At 38.3% G+C, this 19160-nt stretch overlaps 1 protein-coding gene and 1 pseudogene across 5 annotated transcripts in view; one reads left to right on the forward strand and one right to left on the reverse strand.

Moving 5' to 3' along the window:
* The window catches only part of LOC143852988 (uncharacterized), a 53130-nt gene that overhangs the window by 19623 nt on the left and 14347 nt on the right, over window positions 1–19160 (reverse strand). For 2 of the 5 annotated variants that reach the window (XM_077362678.1, XM_077362676.1), the window contains exons 10-13: window positions 17346–17499; window positions 13852–14004; window positions 12755–12926; window positions 11490–11832 (exon numbers count right to left, since the gene is read on the reverse strand). The exons of 2 other annotated variants lie outside the window; for them this stretch is intronic. In XM_077362678.1, coding sequence (XP_077218793.1) covers window positions 12801–12926; window positions 13852–14004; window positions 17346–17499 — 433 coding nt within the window. In that variant the 3' untranslated portion in view covers window positions 11490–11832; window positions 12755–12800. Of the gene's footprint in view, window positions 1–11489; window positions 11833–12754; window positions 12927–13851; window positions 14005–17345; window positions 17500–19160 lie in introns of those variants that run through there. One more of the 5 variants, XM_077362680.1, reaches the window with a different exon arrangement.
* On the forward strand, window positions 6494–8325 carry LOC143853392 (alkane hydroxylase MAH1 pseudogene; annotated as a pseudogene).

Genomic DNA, 19160 nt, shown 5'->3' on the forward strand with positions numbered 1-19160 from the left:
TGAGATTATATTGGTAAGTAAATGAAATGGAAAATATATGAAGAATCAATATATAATACCCGACACTATTGTACACACCATAGTTGTACATAGTATACATGAACACACTTTTAACAACTGATTGGCTATCTATTAGAGTGTGAGGATAACGATGTTATATGGCTTAAATATACAATTCTTGCACGGGGATTTGTATCCGGATGAAGCGATGGATTTTCTTGTTTCTGCCAATGTTCAATCCATAAAGGACGAAACAAAGTAAGCCCCGCCATTTTATCCATTCCTGCACATAAAATTTGCATTCAGAAACAGCAGTAAATGAAAACTAATCCTAATTTTCTTTTTCCGTCACCGAAAAGATCATCGCCGAATGGGATTTTGAATTAACTGAATTTGGAAGAAAGCAAATGGTTTGATGTAGCTAATGATGTGTACATGATGCACATCACCGGGAAGAGAATTGATTCTGGGTGGAGAATATGGCTCAAAAATGTTATCGCATTCAAAAGATACACTATGGCTGTGCAGAGTTCAAATCCGTATCTTCCTGTATTCAGCTGCATACCTTTATCATCTGCTCAGTGCTTATGTTTTTTCTATGCTACCTTTGTATAGCTTTTAATGATGGTGCCTAGATATATTTCGTTTTAGAAGTCCTATATTTAAATACAGCCTTCTACAATGTACCAACTACCAATGTCAGTTATGTTAGGAAAAATTGCCAATGGGGGACACCAAAATACAAGAATTGCCAAGGGGGACACTCTTTTGAAAAATTATAAAGGGGGTCGAAAACGGTTATCAAGTACGTAAACAGTGAAAACCTGACCAAAATGCCCCTAGGGGTTATCAAGTACGTTGAACAAGGATTATCAAGTTCATAAAGACTTGATAACCCCTATTTATACTTGATAACCCCTTGTGAGACTCAATAACCATGTTGAGAACTTGATATCCCCGAGCGAGATTTGATAGCCCTGTTTATGTTAGAGTTGTTAAATCATATTAAGACCTGTTAGTCGGTTGATAACCCCTTTTTAGACTTGATAACCCCTAGGGGCATTTTGGTCAGGTTTTCCTGCAGATTCTGTTTTTGACCCCATTTATAATTTTTCAAAAGAGTGTCCCCCATTGACAATTCTCGTATTTTTCCGCTATGTTAAATGAAAACAATTTATTTCCCCTTTATAGGAAAAGACATACAAGAGAGATTGAGATATCATTCGAATTTTCAATTTTGTCTTTAAAGTTTTGATTTATAAGAACTGCCAGCCCTTTTTTTCTTCTTTTTTAATGAATGCATATTTTTCTTTTCAAACATTTTTAAGTCATACGTTTTTTTGTCACCCATAAGGGTGTCAATTTTGGCTCGGGCTCGGTTCGAATCCTTAACGAGCCGAGCCCGAGTTAGGCCAGGCTCGGCCGAAATTTATTTTTTCCCGTAATTGTCATAACTAGGGGTGTCAATTTTGGCTCGAGCTCGGCTCGAGCTCGGCTCGAATCCTTAACGAGCCGAGCCGAGCCGGCTTGCCAGGCTCGTTAAGCTTAACGAGCCGAGCCCGATTTAGGCCAGGCTCGGCTCGTTAAGGCTCGTATAAAATATAATATAATTTTTTCCGTAATTGTAATAGTAATAAATATAATTTAAATATAATAGAGTAGGAAACAGCTGTACATAATCATGACTTTTTCTGTAATTGTCATAATTTTCAAACTTTTGTTCGTATTTTTTTAGTAATTGTCATAACTTGCCAACTTTTATTCGTAATTTTTCATTTAAAACTAGGGGTGGCCAGAACTGAACCAGAACTGAAGAACCGAACCGGAACCGAAGAACCGAACCGGAACCGAACTGTAAAAAAATATTTTTGGTCCGGTTCGGTTCCACTGATGAAGAACCGAAAAATTTCGGTTCGGTTCCGGGTCTAATGTTCTCGGTTCGGTTCCGGAACCGAAGAACCGAACTTTGAATATATATATATATATATTTTTATATTCTATTATATATATACTTAATAATATAAATTACTTATAATATTAATAAGTAATAGTTAATACTATTCTTATAATAAGAAAGTAACTTATATTATAACTTTAATTAAAAGTTTTTATAAATTATAATTAATAATTAATAATTAGCCATTAGAACCGAAGAACCGAACCGGACCGAACCGATTATTTTCGGTCCGGTTCGGTTCGGTCCTACTGTGTACTACGGTTCGGTTCGGTTCTTACGGTTCATGGAACCGAGAACCGAGAACCGAAAAAAAATGAACCGAGAACCGAGAACCGAACCGATTGGCCACCCCTATTTAAAACTTTACTTTTAGGTATTTTACTTTTTCCCCGCAATGATTACTTTTTTTTCTTTTTCCTTTTTGCTAGCGACTTTGACAGACAACTTTTTCTTTTTAAAATAACCGAACCAGTTTTTTCTTTTTGCTAGCGACCTTTGCGAGACATCTTTTTCTTTTTAAAATAGCAAACCAGCCAAGCTCGATAAGGCTCGCGAGCGGCTCGCGAGCCTAGCCGAGCCGAACCGAGCCGAACCTAGTTCGAGCCTGGCCAAGCTCGGCTCGGCTCGTTTACACCCCTAGTCATAACTTTTAACTTTTTTTGGTATTTTTTTCTTAATTGTCATAATTTACTGCCGTTTTTTTGTAATTTTTCATTTTAAACTTTATAGCTAATTTACTTTTTCTTTGTAATGATTACTTTTTTTTCATACTAGCGACATTTGCGATTTGTGCGAAACTTTATAACGGTGCTTTTGCTAGCGACATTTGCGATTTGTGACATTTGCAATTTGTGCGAAACTTTATAACGAAGCTCGAAAAGCTCGTGAGCGGCTCGCGAGCCTGGCCGAGCCTGACCGAGCCGAGCCGAGCCTGGTTCGAGCCCGAGCCCGAGCCGAGCCGAGCATTTGAGCTTAACGAGCTGAGCCGAGCCTGGCCAAGCTCGGCTCGGCTCGGCTCGTTTACACCCCTAGTCACCCACAGGGTGTCTAACTAGGATACATATGCAGGATAAAAGTATGGGTTTTGCTAACGAGTGCCCTTAGTTAAGGAGCATTTAAAGCACCTATTTTCATGCACCCCCACGCATATATCCTCAAACACATTTATTACTCGAGTAGTCGAGATTTTATTTCCATAATTACAATTTCAACAAAAGAGGCTTGGTTTTGGTTTTTACAAAAATACCCCCACCATGACAAAATAACAAGAATACGCTTATCTCATAAAAGATAACGAAAATATCCTTACTTAAATCTCATGAAAAATGACAAAAATACTTATATCTCATGGAAAGTGTTAAATACACCTATCTCTTCGAAAAAAGAAAAAAAAACTCATATATCATGGGAAATAAAAAGACCCTATCTCACAGAAAATAATCAAAGTACCATTCACTCATAAAAAATGACCAATACACTTATATTTCATAGAAAAATAATAAAAAAGACCTATCTAATGCAAGACAATTTACATGGTGGACGGCTCTGCACTTACGTGCAACCCGAAAAAATACTGGTGGCCGCATTTTTTTGGTGATCCAACCATTCATTTTGTTGGGCTCGGATTTTATTCTCTAATTCAGATCTAATTTTATTCTCTAATAAAATCTTCTCCATAGAATGATCTTAACCCTTTGATTTGAGAAGGTTTAAAATGGACACCGCAATATAAAAAAAACTACATAGATCGGGGTTAGGATTGAAAAATATTTTCTGGGCACACCCCCAACAAATGAAAAAAATACGTGTGCCGACATTGTTTGGGTGGGTGATCCAACCATTCATTTGTTGGGCCCTAATGTAGATAGTGTGGGCCCGTAAAATCTTCTCCATAGAATGATCTTAACCCTTTGATTTGAGGAAGTTTAAAATGGACACCACAATAAAAAAAAATGCATAGATTGGAAGGTTAGGATCATCGATCCTATGAACAAAATACACTATCTCATAAAAATGACAAAATACACTATCTCATGAAAATGACAAAAATAAACTTATCTCATATAAAATAATAAAATATTTCAATCTCATGGAAAATGGGTTAAGGTACTTTGGCTATTATCTTTTATGACATAGGCGTATTCTTGTTATTTTCTCGTAATAGAAATGAAATTGTGGGAAACGGTTCTCTAATAATAAATGTGTTTTGAGGATAAAAGTGTGGGTACATGAAAATAGGTGCTTTAAATGCTCCTTAACGAGTGCCCTAAGGGTTAGGGCACTCGTTAGCAAAACCCTACAAGTATTGGCAAACAAGATCAGTAGACATCACGTCTTTGAACAAGGACTTGTGAGTCACCACCGGAATAATACATTCATTTATTTTAGTCAATAAGTTAGATGCTCGAATTTATTGGCATTTTCTAACAAGGACTTGTGAGTCACCATTTACAATCATCTCAAGTTCCTGATATTTTTTAACATCTGTTTATTGATCACAATCCGGGGAAGTTTCTGATTTTGTGTTCACTTTTTTCTTTTCTTTTTTTGGTATAATGAGGCTGGGAAATGTACCTCCGGTTTTCACCATAGCCTAGTTGGTTATCATGGGAAAATATAAGGAGCGATGGAGTGGAATGTATGGTCCGGTGGAAAAGGAAAGCAAATGGAAAGTGTAGGGCATGTTATTTGGTAAATATATTGCCAACAACGATTGTTGGTTTGCCAGGAAAACCTACTCAAACACAGTTAGGAAAAGGAAAATGACATCATGTTCCTCGTCTCTCCGAGAGGAACTGTATTCAATGGTAACAAACCTGTGTTTTTAATTTTTTTTATTACTATTGTGGTTACTCATAGAAATAATGAGGAAAGACTTGAGAGCTAGGAATATAACAGAAAACATGACCTTGGATAGGATAGAATGGAAGAAAATGATCCATGCAGACGAACCCAACTAATGTCAAGATTAGACTCAGTCAATTTGAGCCGGATAGATCCTTTCACCTTCTCCATGAAAATTTTCTAAAGGATTCATTAGCCGACCCCAACTAGTTTGGGACAAAGGCTTAGTTGAGTTGAGTTGAGCATTGCGCTTAGTCACAAAACCATTGGATGCTCTGTTCTCAGTAAATGAAGCATCCAATGCCAGTCATAAGACATTACAATGCCACCAAAATTGGTTCCTACTTGCAAATTGTATTATTTTAATTTTATTTTATTAACAAATGTGACATGTTGAGGCCTTTTTGGAAGCCATTAACTATGTAATTTCTACTAGTATTTTAATTATTATTTAAAAATATTGATATTTAACTTCAAAATCATTTTGCATATTTTTTTTATTGAGAAAAGAGTTCTTACACATTAGTGTAGATAACTTATCTACACCCTAGCTTAAAATACAGTGGAGGCCACATTGTTTGGGTGATCCGAAGCATTCATTTGATGGGCCCTCACATAGATAGAGTGTGCCCAAAAAATAAGCTCCATAGGATCATCCTAATCCTTCGAACTATGGAGGCAAAAATTGGCAGATTTGTGAAGGTTTATACAGGTCCATGTTTTGCCTCCACAAACAGTAGGGTTGCGATGATCCTATGGAGCTGATTTTGAGGAACACCCTATCTATGTGAGGGCCCATCAAATGAATGCTTTGGATCACCCGAACAATGTGGCCCCCACAGTATTTTAAGCCTAGGGTGTAGATAAGTTAACTACACTAGTGGAGGAACTCTTTTCTCTTTTTTATTTATGTATACTATTATAGTTATTATTTTAAAATAATGATATTTAAATGGAAAAAAGACACTTTCTCTTGCTTTTTGTTAGCAGATGGAAAAGGAAAGACAGGACTGGCAAAGGAGAAGAAGAACGAAGGGAGAGAAGAAGAACGACAAACAAAATAAAAAAAATGTAAAATGAAATTAAAATATAAAAGTAAAAAGGGCCACTTGTTGTGATCTGATTTGAAAGTGCCATCTAGGGGTGTAAACGAGCCGAGCTTGGCCCAGCTTGGCTCTGCTCGTTAAGCTCAAAAGCTCGGCTCGGGCTCGAACTAGGCTCGCGAGCCTTACCGAGCTTGGGTTATATTAAGGGCAATGATATATTCACACCCCTCATCTTCCCTGGACAGCCCTATCTAGTGTAATTTGACTACTCTTTTTACACTAGGGGGTGATACAAGTAACAAATGGGGTTCCAAAAAAAAAGTGACATATTTTGCCTCCCCATTTCACTCCCTGGACAACCCTTTTAGTGTGTGTGTGTGTGTGGTGTGTGTGTGTATATATATTAAATCCTTAACGAGACGAGCCGAGCCTGGCCTAGCTCGGGCTCGGCTCGTTAAACTTAATGAGCCTGGCCAGCCGGCTCGGCTTGGCTCGTTAAGGATTCGAGCTGAGCTTTTACCGAGCCCGAGCCAAAATTGACACTCTTAGTGCCATCCATCTATCATTGAGGCTTCTTTCTGTATTTACCCTTAAAAAAAGTTGGAAAGCTACATCTCCATCACTCTTTTGGATGAGATGAAAGGTATTCCTTAACATATCTCCACCCATTAATGCTCCCTCAAAAAAAGAAAAAGATAAAGACACCCACGATCGATCTTAAGCTCAGCCCCATAGCCTTCTTTCAAATCCCAAGTAAAACAATGGAGTCTGAATCATGGTTTATGGGTTTATGGAACTTCTTCAAGAGCTACCCTGAAATCCTTTTATCCATCTCTTGTTTCTTCTTTATACGTGCTTTGAGTGGCAAAGACCAGATTATTATGAATTGGCCTATCCTTGGAATGTTCCCTTCTGTTCTTCTCAATGGTCACCGTTTGCATGATTGGGGCGTTGAGCTTCTTAGAGAAAGTGGGTGCACTTTTGTGTTTCATGGCCCAAGGTTTGCTCACATGAAAATGTTAATAACATGTGATCCAGCTAATGTAAACCACATTGTTAACACCCACTTCACTAATTTCCCAAAGGGTTCAGATTTCTTGCAAATTTTCGATATTCTCGGAGATGGGATTTTCAATTCTGATTCGGATTCATGGAGAATTCAGAGAAAAATGGCTCACACACTCATCAACCACCAAAGATTTCGGCGATTCGTAGTTAAGAGTAGCCGAGAAAAGATTGAGAAGGGGTTTATTCCAGTCCTTGAGCACATAGCACAAAAAGGAGAAGTTGTGGACTTACAAGATGTGTTGCAAAGGTTGATGTTTGATAGCACTTGCAACTTGGTTTTCGGCGTGGATCCCGGTTGCCTTTCGGTCGGATTTCAAACAATTCCGTTCGCAAAAGCCATGGATGATGTAGAGGAGGTGTTACTTTTCAGGCATATCGTGCCGGAAAGTTGGTGGAAGTTGTTAAGGTGGCTAAGGATAGGAGAGGAGAAAAAGATGGCTGAGGCTTGGGAGACCATTGATCATTTTATAGCCAAGCTTATTTCAATTAGAAGAGAAGATTTGAGGAATCCCACAAGAATGAAAGAAGATAAAGGGGAGGCTACTGATCTCTTAACATCTTATGTGGATTCCAAAATGGAAAATGAAACTTTTGGTTCAAAATATGACACATTTCTTAGGGACACCACACTAAATTTCATGCTTGCAGGGAGAGACACTACAAGTGCAGCTCTTACTTGGTTCTTTTGGTTGATTTCTAAGAACCCAATAGTAGAAAGCAAGATTTTAGAAGAACTGAAGACAAATTTGAGAGTAGAACAAGATAGGTGTGTAGAGAAACCAAGGGTGTTTGACAGTGAAGATCTTGGTAAGTTGGTTTATCTACATGCAGCCTTGTGTGAATCTCTACGGCTATATCCACCCGTTCCCTTCGAACACAAAGGCATTTTGCGGCCGGATGTTCTTCCTTGCGGTGAAACAGTTCACCCAAGTATGAAGATCTTGATCTCCTTATATGCTATGGGGAGGATGGAAAGCATTTGGGGCAAAGATTGCTTAGAATTCAAGCCAGAGAGATGGATTTCAGCTAAAGGGAGGATAAGATTTGAGCCATCCTACAAGTTTTTTGTATTCAATTCAGGGCCTAGGACTTGCTTGGGTAAAGAAGTGGCTTTCACTCAAATGAAGTCAGTTGTTGCTGCTTTACTATATAACTTTCAGGTTCAAGTCATACAAGGCCAACTTGTGTCTCCTAAAACTGCTATAATTCTTCATATGAAAAATGGGTTGAAGGTTAAGTTGAGCAAACGATATGCTTGATGATGTACAAAAGGTGATGTTTAAGGTTATGTTTCCACCTTCTCTCCTATTACCTATCAAAAATTAAATGGTAAATGCCTTAAGTTGTCTGTCTGTTGTGTTGCCTTTGTATTGTAAATCTTAATCAAATGGGAAATGTCATTTTAATCTCCTTTTTCAGCTTTTTCTCCTTCTTTTAGTTTCCTAAGATTGCACTTTAATTGGGTTTTTCATGCTTCCCTCACACACGCAAGCGCGCGCGCACACACACTTGTTGCTGGAATTGTGCGATTTTTTATTATAGTAACAAACTTATGAAATTGTAGTAATAGACCTAGAACAAAAATAAAATAAAATAACCTAATGATAAAGAGTGACTTATCAATGGAGTCGCGATATGAATCTAAATTCGATGTCCTTAAGTATCACCCCGAACATACGAAGAACCGTGGTGTAAATGGAACTTCGGCGTATGTCTCTACAATAAAATGACTCCGCTCCAAAAGGTGAGGTGTGCACTCATGCTGCTCAGATGCCTTGCCAACACGTCTTATCGGACGCGAAAGAACAAACAGAAAGAGAGCTCGTTGAAAGGCCAATGAATGGTAGAAAACAATGGAAGAAGTGTACGTGTATCGGTTCCAATGTCCTTTTTGTAACCAATCAGACTATTAAATGTCTCAAAGGATGTGATTAGGAAACGTTGAGACGTTTCCAAACATTTCCAAACAATAAACTATTGTCCTTGGTAAAAAAATTTCCACAAACTCAAATTTGGCAAACAAACGGCTTCCGGAGTTTCGTATTTCACAAAATGGCCAACCGTCTTTCACATTTTTTACAACTAAACAGGGCCCCTTATATTTCCAATGTGTGGGACAAAAGATCCTCACAAAAAGAGAAAATAGACGCAAGTGGGGAGATTCAAATTTGGAGGCAAAGGACTAGTGGAAACATTTGAAATTTCGAATTATACTATGACTCTTTTCCTTAGAAACAAGGAGAAGTTAACCCCTAGTAAATATGCTTACATCACTTACCCCAATGAAACTAAAAGACTTCCAACTAAAACTCCAATGGACCCCACTTGTCCTAAAAGATAGACCCTATCACGAAAGTTAACCAGTCTATAACTGATGGATATAAAAGAAAGTGGGCCTTATCATTTGAGCATTGTTTAAAATACCGGTTTCGGTCCCTGGGAAAACTGAAATTTCGGTCGAAATTTGGTAAGAAATCAAAAGGAGTATTTAATTAATTTCGAAATTTCTGTCGAAATTTTGTAACATTTTAAAAAAAAAAACAAATGTCCCAAAAATGAAATTTCAAACCGGAATTTCCGAAATTCCGAAAATTCGGTCGAAATTTGGTATTTAGCGAAAAATGGGATTTCAGGAAATTTCAGTTCAGGAAATTTTGGATTTCAGTCGAAATTTAAAACCATGCACTTGAGTACTTAATAAATATAAAATAAATGGAGCACCACCTAATGGAAATAAGGTGCGAGACACATTTTCATGATTTCCACCTCTTTTCTTTCATGTATTGACTCTTGCCTTGGATCTTTGCGCTTCTCCCTTATGTTTTCACCACTTAAGATGTCCCATTCTCCGCACATGATGCTCTATCTCCTCTTCAACCGCAAAGTTAGGTTGCAATTCGTCATAGTGTCATTATCATGTTTAAGCATTATTTCCACGACGTGAGATTATCTTATTTTCTTTGATTTGACTTATCTGTCCAGGACAAACTGACATGGGTATCAATGTATCATACCTAATTTAAGGATATCTGATTGTCTCTTGATGAGACTCTTTATCTCACCTTTTAAGCCATGTTTGGCTCCCTGAAAAAATATTCCATGGAATATTTGCAAGGCCAGTTAGTGGGAGTGAGGAGTGCATGTTAATAATCTAAAAACTAGGAAAACAAAAAACCAATCCTAAATAGGTATTTTTCTTTTCATTGTTTTGTAGGGATTTTTTTATGCCATCTCTACTCCGGCCACTCAATTCTCTCCTTCTCCCTTCAGGCTCTGTTCACTTCTTTTCCCCGGAAAGGATTTCATTTTCCTTTCCTTTCCAGGTGACATAGCAGAAGGAAAAGGAATACAGGAAAACTATCAAGGAAAAGGTTTCGTTTTCCTTGGAAAGCCTCTTTCCCATATATTTAATCGGAAACCAAATCTCGAGTAACAGGGAAAAAATCAATTTCCATGTCATTTTCAGCTTTTAAATAAGAAATTCCACATCTGATAATATTTTTCCCTGGAAAAGAATTGAACATGGAAATTCTGTCTTGTCAGGGAAAAAAAGGTTGGTTTCCAGGGAAAACAGCACCAGGGAAAAGAAGTGAACAGATCACACTCACTCTCAGAGAGTTGAACTCACTAATATTCCATAGAATAGATTTTCATGATTTCCAAATATGGCCTTACCTTTCACCGTTTTGAAAGCAAGGGGAGAATTTGAATATGTGTACCTTGTTAGAAAATGCCAATAATTTCGAGCATCTAGTTTTTAGACTACAATAAATGAATGTATTATTTCATTTCCTTACATTGGAGGTGTCTTTAGGTCAAGGAGATGTGATGTGCAGTGATATTGGATACTGTTTGCCATTACTCTTCTCCTTTTTTCAGATCAAATTGGGACCGTTGATGAAAGCCAAGCTTGGAACCGGAGGATCATCCGACCATACATGAACAACCTTTATAATCATCTCAAGTTGCTTAGTCTACTGTTAATTATCCAACTGAATATTTTGTCGTTGAATTTGGACCGTCAAAAACTAAAAATACATGTCATTGGATGTTTGGATTGCATGATTGGCATCATTTTCGGGCCAAATAAGATCTAAACCATGGCCTAACAGAGTGGTCCAAGGCAGGGCCCACAGATAAAGCAGGCCTGTCTAATTCCATTGGGTCCCACCTTCAATGGCCCACACATGCTAGAACTAACCTACTGACCATTCTTTGATCATTAATATTTTTGGGCCTTGACCAATCTATAGTGAGGCCCACAAGATGAAAGGTCCAAATCCCTGCAGAAGAGCTTTCTTTCTTGATTTCTTGTGAAAACTGCAGATGGTAAAGACAGCTTCTGTGTGATTCTATAGCATAATAAGAACATATATATCAACTTTGCCTGGAAAATAGTCATAAATATTTGCCTCCAGAATTTTCAATAAATGAGAAAAATGGAAATATCACATTATTTTTCAAAATCTTGGGATTATTGCAGGATTTTGTTGTTTTATCAGAATGACCTGATAAGATCCTGATATTTGGTAAAAGACATGAGATATCTGTGACAATGGCGTGGAATCGCAGAGTAATGAGAAAAAAATCCTGATATTTGGTAAAAGTCATGAGATATATTTCTCAAATACAATTTATATCTACTATAGTATATTGAAACATTGAACTTAAATACATACATATTCTTACATATATCAATTGTAGTTGCGCAGAACGGTCTCGGATTCCTTGCAAACAGGAAACATCAAGGATATGGCAGTATGCTTAGCAATCCAATGCCTCCGAAAAAATGGGTTATTTCCACCAGATTTATGAGATTGGCCATTTTTCTGCCTCGAGATCAATGCACAGTACCATCCGTTTGAGCCACTGGCCCGACTCCAAGCTTTAATTTTCTTTGCTTCTTCCAATCAAGATCTGGAAACAGTTAAAATGAAAACCCTGAATAAATATATATATATATCAACTATGCAAGAAAGTTATATATTTTCAGTAACGTAGCTCAAGTTGCAGATATTACTATGAAGGCTCTGTTTATTTTGGATTTAGAGAATCGATTTTGAGTCCAAAAGTGGTGATCTTATATGGGCAATCTTGGTCTAAGATCGACGATCTAGATTGAAGAATTAGGTTAAGTGTGAAATTGCTGGAGTTACCTGTTTCCATAGTGATCAGTAAAGGGTATAAGGGTATTCAGTGCATCTAATCCCTATTGAGACATAGATGATTAGTGAGCCCTAGATTCAACTATATCCGTTGGTTAAAACAATTCTCAAAATGTAAAACAAACAGGCCTGACTTATTGGGTCAGTAAATTCTTTGACCTAATGACAGGATATGCTTTCCTCTAGTGTGCTTTTAAATTAATGAAACGAGCACAAAAGAGGGTGTAGCAAAACATACTCTAGAATATAATTAGTGTGTAGTATTATATTATATACTGATTGTATCTTTGTTGAAGTAAAAAGAAAGTAAAGTTATCAAGTGTAGCTTGACTAGACTGAACCTCTGATCAGATAGTTTTTAACTTGGTGGGGAGAACTACCAAAAATCACTAAGATGGTGTCTCACACTTGCAACCATCCAACATTAACAATTCTGATGTTGATACCCCGAAATTTAGTGTATCTATCTCATCCCTAATCATTCCTCTTTAGTAAACAAAAGTTCAAACATGCATATGTGCAAGGCTATGAAAACCATACCCAACCTGACAGGTAGCCATGATTGGATGGTTGTCAATGTCGGCTGACACTGAATTTCAGTGTAGCCAACTCATGCCTGAGCATTCATCAAAAGACAAGGAAAACATGAGTGGTAAAGGTATGAAAGGGCGTACCAGTTCCTTTCTGCAAGGAGCTCTAGAAAACCAGTACTCATATTTCTTAACTCATATCCATAGATTGGCGGACTTCAGGCATAATAGTTGTACAAAGGGGAGCTTTCTTATCACTCTTCTTGAAGGGAAGTAGCTTTCCTGAATATAAGCTGCTTACGATCCAACTTGCAGGCTGCACAGAACAGAAATGTAGAAACTTTTAGGCTCATGTCGTGGATCATGATATACATGTATATATGACGGGATTGGATGGGTATTTTTCATTTGGAAGGGAGTGTAATAGTCTGCTTTTCCACGAAAGTACACTCGTCACTGTTACAGATTTTTCAACAAAAAAAAAATAAAAATCCTTAGTATCCATTCCTATATATATATATATATACCATATTTTTCTGCATGACAATTTTTTATAAAGAAAATTAAAAATCCGGCTATCAAGACTAGTAAACACAGATGAGAAATGTGTGAGGCATCATACCAAGCCAAATCTTTCTCCAACTCAAGTGTTACACGGCGAAACAAAAGACCGCAAAAGACAAGGGTGTCCGCTCGAGATACAGATCATAGAACTGTGTGTTCATTGCCTGCTTATCCAGAGCCAATTTGTCCATGTAAGTGTTTCCTTTGGTGTCTTAAGTGTACATAAGTGACGGTGCATGTTATGAACTAGCATATCATAAGAACCACCAAAACTTATTATGATATTAAAACATAGGCACCCAAGTACCTCAAAACCCGGGATGCCCAGTGAATGCAAATAGTCGTTAATGTTAATATCTTAGATGCCAAGCATTAGAGCTCACTAATGCCTGAGAGAGCTCTGCAAATTATACTATGCTCTAGATGATAGTTCTTGAATTGCAGTAAAACTTGTTAAAAGATATATGTATCTAAGGGTAGTGTAGTCATTGTACTCTATTGATATATATGTGTGTGTGTGTGAGGAGGAGACACTCTCCAACTCACCTTTTCTCTCATTTTTCTCTCTTCTCTCCTCTCTCAACAAAACTTTTAAGCTAATTTATTCATGACATGCACCTCTTTTCTTTCTTTTTCATTTATTTTGGAAAAAAAACCATGTTAATAATACTACGAACCATCATTTGTAGTTTGTTTTCTGAAGCACATTGCCTGAGGTGACGTGATGTTCTTCCCTCATCCTCAACAACAATAGCTCCCATAGAATTCTTCCCATTCTTCAAGCTCTGGAGCAACCACTGGAGAGTTTTGAACACCTGACCACCTCCATGCTGGACAAAGGGAAGACAATAAGAACATAGATTGGAGGTTAATCATGAAGAAAAGCAATACATAGAACAACCAAGTATAATCTCAAACCACATAAGGGTTAGTCTAAAAACATGGTATAATCACAGTTATAGGAAGGGGGAGTGGGACGTGAGCAAGTGGCAGTCTTCAAATAAGTCAGGAAGTAGGTTGGAGCAATTAGAAAGCATTCATATAAAACGACATTGGAAAAACTAAAATTGTGTTTAAAGACTAAGTACAAATAGTAATAAATTAATTCAGTAAGTGTGTAAGCCCAAGGGTTTCCATGGGTTAATCATTCACCTTACCTTCTTGTTTTGATGCTAGCAAACCAAATTGATTAGCATTTATGGACTGATGTGTTGCTTTGAAGTGTTGTGTTGTATACAGGAATTTCATGTCATAATCGCCATTACACAACTCTTCTCAACACATGGCTTGCGGATCAAGGAGCAAATGAACCAAGAGCTTGCACTCACAGTGAAGACACCATCATTTGAAGATGTTCAAGTTAAGAAGCTCATCATGAAGATCCCACAAGTTCCTAGCAATTGTCAAGAAGGAGCTTGGAGTTGAACATGCCATGGTGACACCTCATGTACCTCAACATGCATTGAAGATTGAAGGAGAAGTCACAAGAGCCGAATCAAGTTCAAGATGTTCCCTCAAGCCGAAGAAGTCCAAGAAAGTGCAATTGAGCCTATACATTCCAAGAAGACTCAAGGTTTACATCTTTTATATTGTATTGGGAGTCCTCTTGATTTTATGTTTAAATGCACTTTCAAAAGGTTTTCAAGTGGTTTTTATACTTAACATTTTACATCTTTGAAAACCATCAGCACACCCAAAAATGTGTTTTGAAAACCTAGGACTTAAGCCCAAAGACCATGACCCAAAAGCCCCTGATCTTTTAAAGTTAAAATGGAATTTTACACAGGGCCGGTTGACCGGGGTGTCCCAAGCGACCGCGACAAGTTAGCTAGAAATCCAGCACTTGCTGAATTTTATCGGGCCGGTTGACCTGGTTGAGCCGGGCGACCGCGGAGGTGTCCCTGGAAAGTTAGGAACACTCCATCACGGGTTTGGGTGGGCGACCGTCGTGGGTCAGTTGACCGAGATAGGTTTTTGAGCCGAATTTTTTAGCAAACAGGTTGACCTCGCCGGACGACCGCCATGGGGCCGGACGACCGCGACGGTAAGAAATTTGAAAATATAAAAGGGCGCCCGATAGGAGTGGGCGACCCCGGTGGCTCGGTCGACCGCGACGGTCGAGCAAACTAGCCGGTGGGGCTTTCACAGGTTGACTTTTTCAACCCTGTTTTTTACAGTTTTACCCCCAAACGGTCATAGTTTCAAATACACTATATATACATCATTAAAACCTATCTAAACAAGCTTTTGAACATTTTAAGAAAGATCAAATCCCATTTCTCTTTGAGCTTCAACATTTTATTTCAAAAGCAAAAACCTCTTTGATCTCCCATTTCTACATCTTATCAAAAGGCACTCCATAGGACTTTACATTTGTATTTTCTTGGAGTGATTGTGAGCTACAAATGTTGTAATCAGCCTATTACGAGGCAAGAGAGTTTTTCTTTTTATTTTGTTCTTTGTTGAGGGTCTTCTCTTCGGCCCATTAAGAAAGGTGCAGACGAGGGTCTCCTCTTCGGCCCGTGAAGAAAGGTGAAGACAAGGGTCTCCTCTTTGGTCCGTGAAGAAAGGTGAAGACGAGGGTCTCCGATTCGGCCCTTGAAGAAAGGTGAATCATGTGCGAGGGTGTGTCACCTCGACAAGGCTTCGTACAGGAAGGGTTTGTTTCCTTTGGAGATGGAGAAGTCGGGTGTACGGCTTCAACATTTTAGTGGAGATCCCAATGAGGTAAACTTGGAAGAGTGGAGTAGGTCTTGTGATAGACCGGACCACTATAAATCTTGTGTTCCTTGTGGATGTCTCTTTTCTCTCTCTCTCTCTTGCACGTATGGTGATTGGTAATCTCTAACCTTACTTATGTTTATCCTTTAATTGAACAAGGGTTAGTAAATGTGCATGATTAGAATGTCTAAACCTTAGCTTCTATTGATAAATCTATTTGAACAAGGGTTAGATTAATTAGTACTTAATTAGAAGATTAATTTTTAATCTTCCCTTAATTAAGCCTAAAATTTCTAATTGACCGATTCACCCCCCCCACCCCCCCTCTCTTGGGTTGTCACACCTGTATTTCAAAGCGGTTGATGAAAACAAAATAAGTCATACAACACATACAATATGTTACTGGCTAAAATCATTGGTGCCCTTGAAGGGTATTGAAATTTTTTATAAGTTTTTTTTTTTAATGGCATGAAAATTTGTATGTGTTAAAATTAAAAGAAAATTCTCTTGGAGAAGACCACCGAAGTGGTGGAGTATAAGAAAGAGAAGAGAGAAGAAAAAAAGACGAAAGGAAGTATAGGGAAGGAGAGGATTTGTGGTGTAACCCCACTGCCCCCTATAAAGTTCCTTAAATAGTATTGATGAAACAGAAATTCAAGGATGCCATTACTATGATGGCCCTCTTTCTAACCTACACAATCACACCTGAAAAACATAATACAACCAATGTAAAACTTACTTAAAAAGTTAAAAGTACGCTATCTCTTAACATTATCCTCAATGTAACACAATACACGAGGGCTAGACTGTTCATCCAGTGAGCCATGAATTAGATGATCCTACTCATTCTATTCTGCAACTGCAAATGGACAACTAAAATAAAAAATAAACAGAAGTTTACATTTCAATGGGGGAAAATCATCCTCAGAAGGATCATATGATAAGTGTATTTTTTTCAGACGGCCTGAATTATGGTGGGACCCACTATAAATGAAATGTCCAGATGTCATATACACGTCATTTACACAGTGCTAGACGGAGGGATTCTAATATTTGGTCTTCTCGAGGTCATCAAAGTTTGCTTCTGCCATATTGCAATCTACTTACATCAATGTATGCAATTGTGATTATGCATGTACAAATGTACTTGAAGACTTTCTTTATAAATTCAGGAAAGAATAAAACTGGAGTAACAAATCTGAAATGACACCAAGAGGTATTTTGGTAGTATCATGTTTCCTTGAAGTTTCCCCGCTCTTCAACTGTGGTTGCATTGTAATGACATGGAAATCTATTTAGCTTCATAAACTGTTTGAGAGATATACAGCTAGCAGGAAGAATTTGAATTACAACACTGAGAATTGAAAGGATAAGAAAAGAGATGCAATCATCAGAATTGAAAGATTAAAAAAAATACTAGAAAGTATATTGCTGAAGAGAGATACATTACCTTTATAATTTTGGCAAATTTGGTGCAAAAACTGGGCTTCCCATTGAGCATGATCCCTACTCTGTCGAAGATGTGAGTATAGTTAGTGTGGCAGTGTGGCTGACCAATTCTCATATGCTTTCTGTCATCTGCTCGATTTGATAGAATCAGGTATCTGCAGAAACCCACATCACCATGAAAACACTAATCCGAGAATTACTATTGACACATAACTTGGGAAGAGAATAATTTAAATTAGAAATAATCACAATTTTTTTTTCTCTTTGATTTTAAAAGAGTAATGCTAGGACAAAGTAACACTTTTACCCAAAACTGTGACAACAATTTTACCAAGAGTTGATCACCAAAACCATTTTGATCATAATAGAAGGAGAAAAAAATAGCAAAAGATATGACTTTTCATATTGATTGGAAGTATTCTTTTTTCAGAAGCAATGTCACTCGATCATTATCAAACTGACTACAATCTTTTTTTGTCCATGAGGAGAGAGCGCCTTCTACTTCTAATAGGACTTGAACTAGATCAGAATCATTCTCAACGAATCCATAAGAAGTGATCCAATTTTAGAGGAAAAATTAAAGAAAAAGGGAAGGCCCCAGACCGAGCTGGTCAAGACGTACTGATGTGATTTAGTCTTAGGATTAGTGTAGTTATGTGGACCTGTTTTATTTTATTTTATTTGGATCTTTATTCAATGTTTAGTTCATATTTTATTCTTTTTGAAAATTGACAAATATATTCATACAAGCAAATTTTACAATGGGGACAAGTAGTCCCACCAGATTTACATAGGATGAATTGCCCAGGAGCATTCTCATAGGCCTAAAAGAAAACCCATTACCATTTTTATTTTTATTTTTTAAAAACCCATTACCCCTTACAATACCCAATAGCCTTAATTGTATCGAATCCAACAAAAATGCCATATTGTGGGGGCCCCCAAGTCAAGATTGTGACCTGCCACGTCACACCGACTTCTCCACGACATCCCGAATTCGATTTTCAAAAATCCCCCTCAAAAGCCCAGAGCTATCATGCACCCTCACCATGCACGATGGCCAACCACCGAACAACATCGGATCTCCGACAGCCTCCACCTCGAACCACCACCAATCACTGCGGTCACCACCTCCAGTCTCATCTCCGTTTCCTCCACAGAAAACATGTCCGTCGAGGCAGCCTTAGCCACCACCACCGTCATCAAGATCCGGCAACCACCATTGCCACTGGCCACCACGCCCGTCCTCAGGCCACCACCTGTGATCTTGATTCCAGAGACCACAGCCTCCTACAGCCAAACTCATCAACCTCATTGCTAATCTGGCAATCCACAATTTCCAGTAATCCTCTGCCTGAAAAATAAGATTGCTCCGCCTATAGCCGGCCTTCCACGACTCCGGATCCAGCAACCCACGGCTTTTCACGGCCTCCGGCAACCTCTGCGGATTTCCTCGACTCCAGATCCAGCATCACAACCTCAACAGCTCCAAATCTGGCCTCCCCAGCTTCAGATCAGGACTCCACGGCCCTAGATCTGACCTCCACGGCCCAGATCTAGCCACCACGAAATAGCCATACTCCAAATCTGGCCTCTACGGTTCCAGATCCGGCCTCCACGGCTCAACTTTTGCCAGCAATGGGGAGAAACAAGAAAGAGGGGGCAATACTCAAAAAATACAGAGGAAGAGAGGAAGACGAGAAGGGGCCCACAATGGGGAGAGACGAGAAAGAGAGGGCAAGGCTCAAAATTCAAGAGAAGGAGACGAGAGAGAGAAGGAGATGAACGAGAGAGAGAGAGGGGGAGACAAGAGAGA

This window comes from Tasmannia lanceolata, unplaced genomic scaffold, assembly GCF_043159265.1.
Source record: "Tasmannia lanceolata isolate RefF3 unplaced genomic scaffold, GAP_Taslan_0.1 ptg000019l, whole genome shotgun sequence".
Taxonomy (NCBI): Eukaryota; Viridiplantae; Streptophyta; class Magnoliopsida; order Canellales; family Winteraceae; genus Tasmannia; species Tasmannia lanceolata.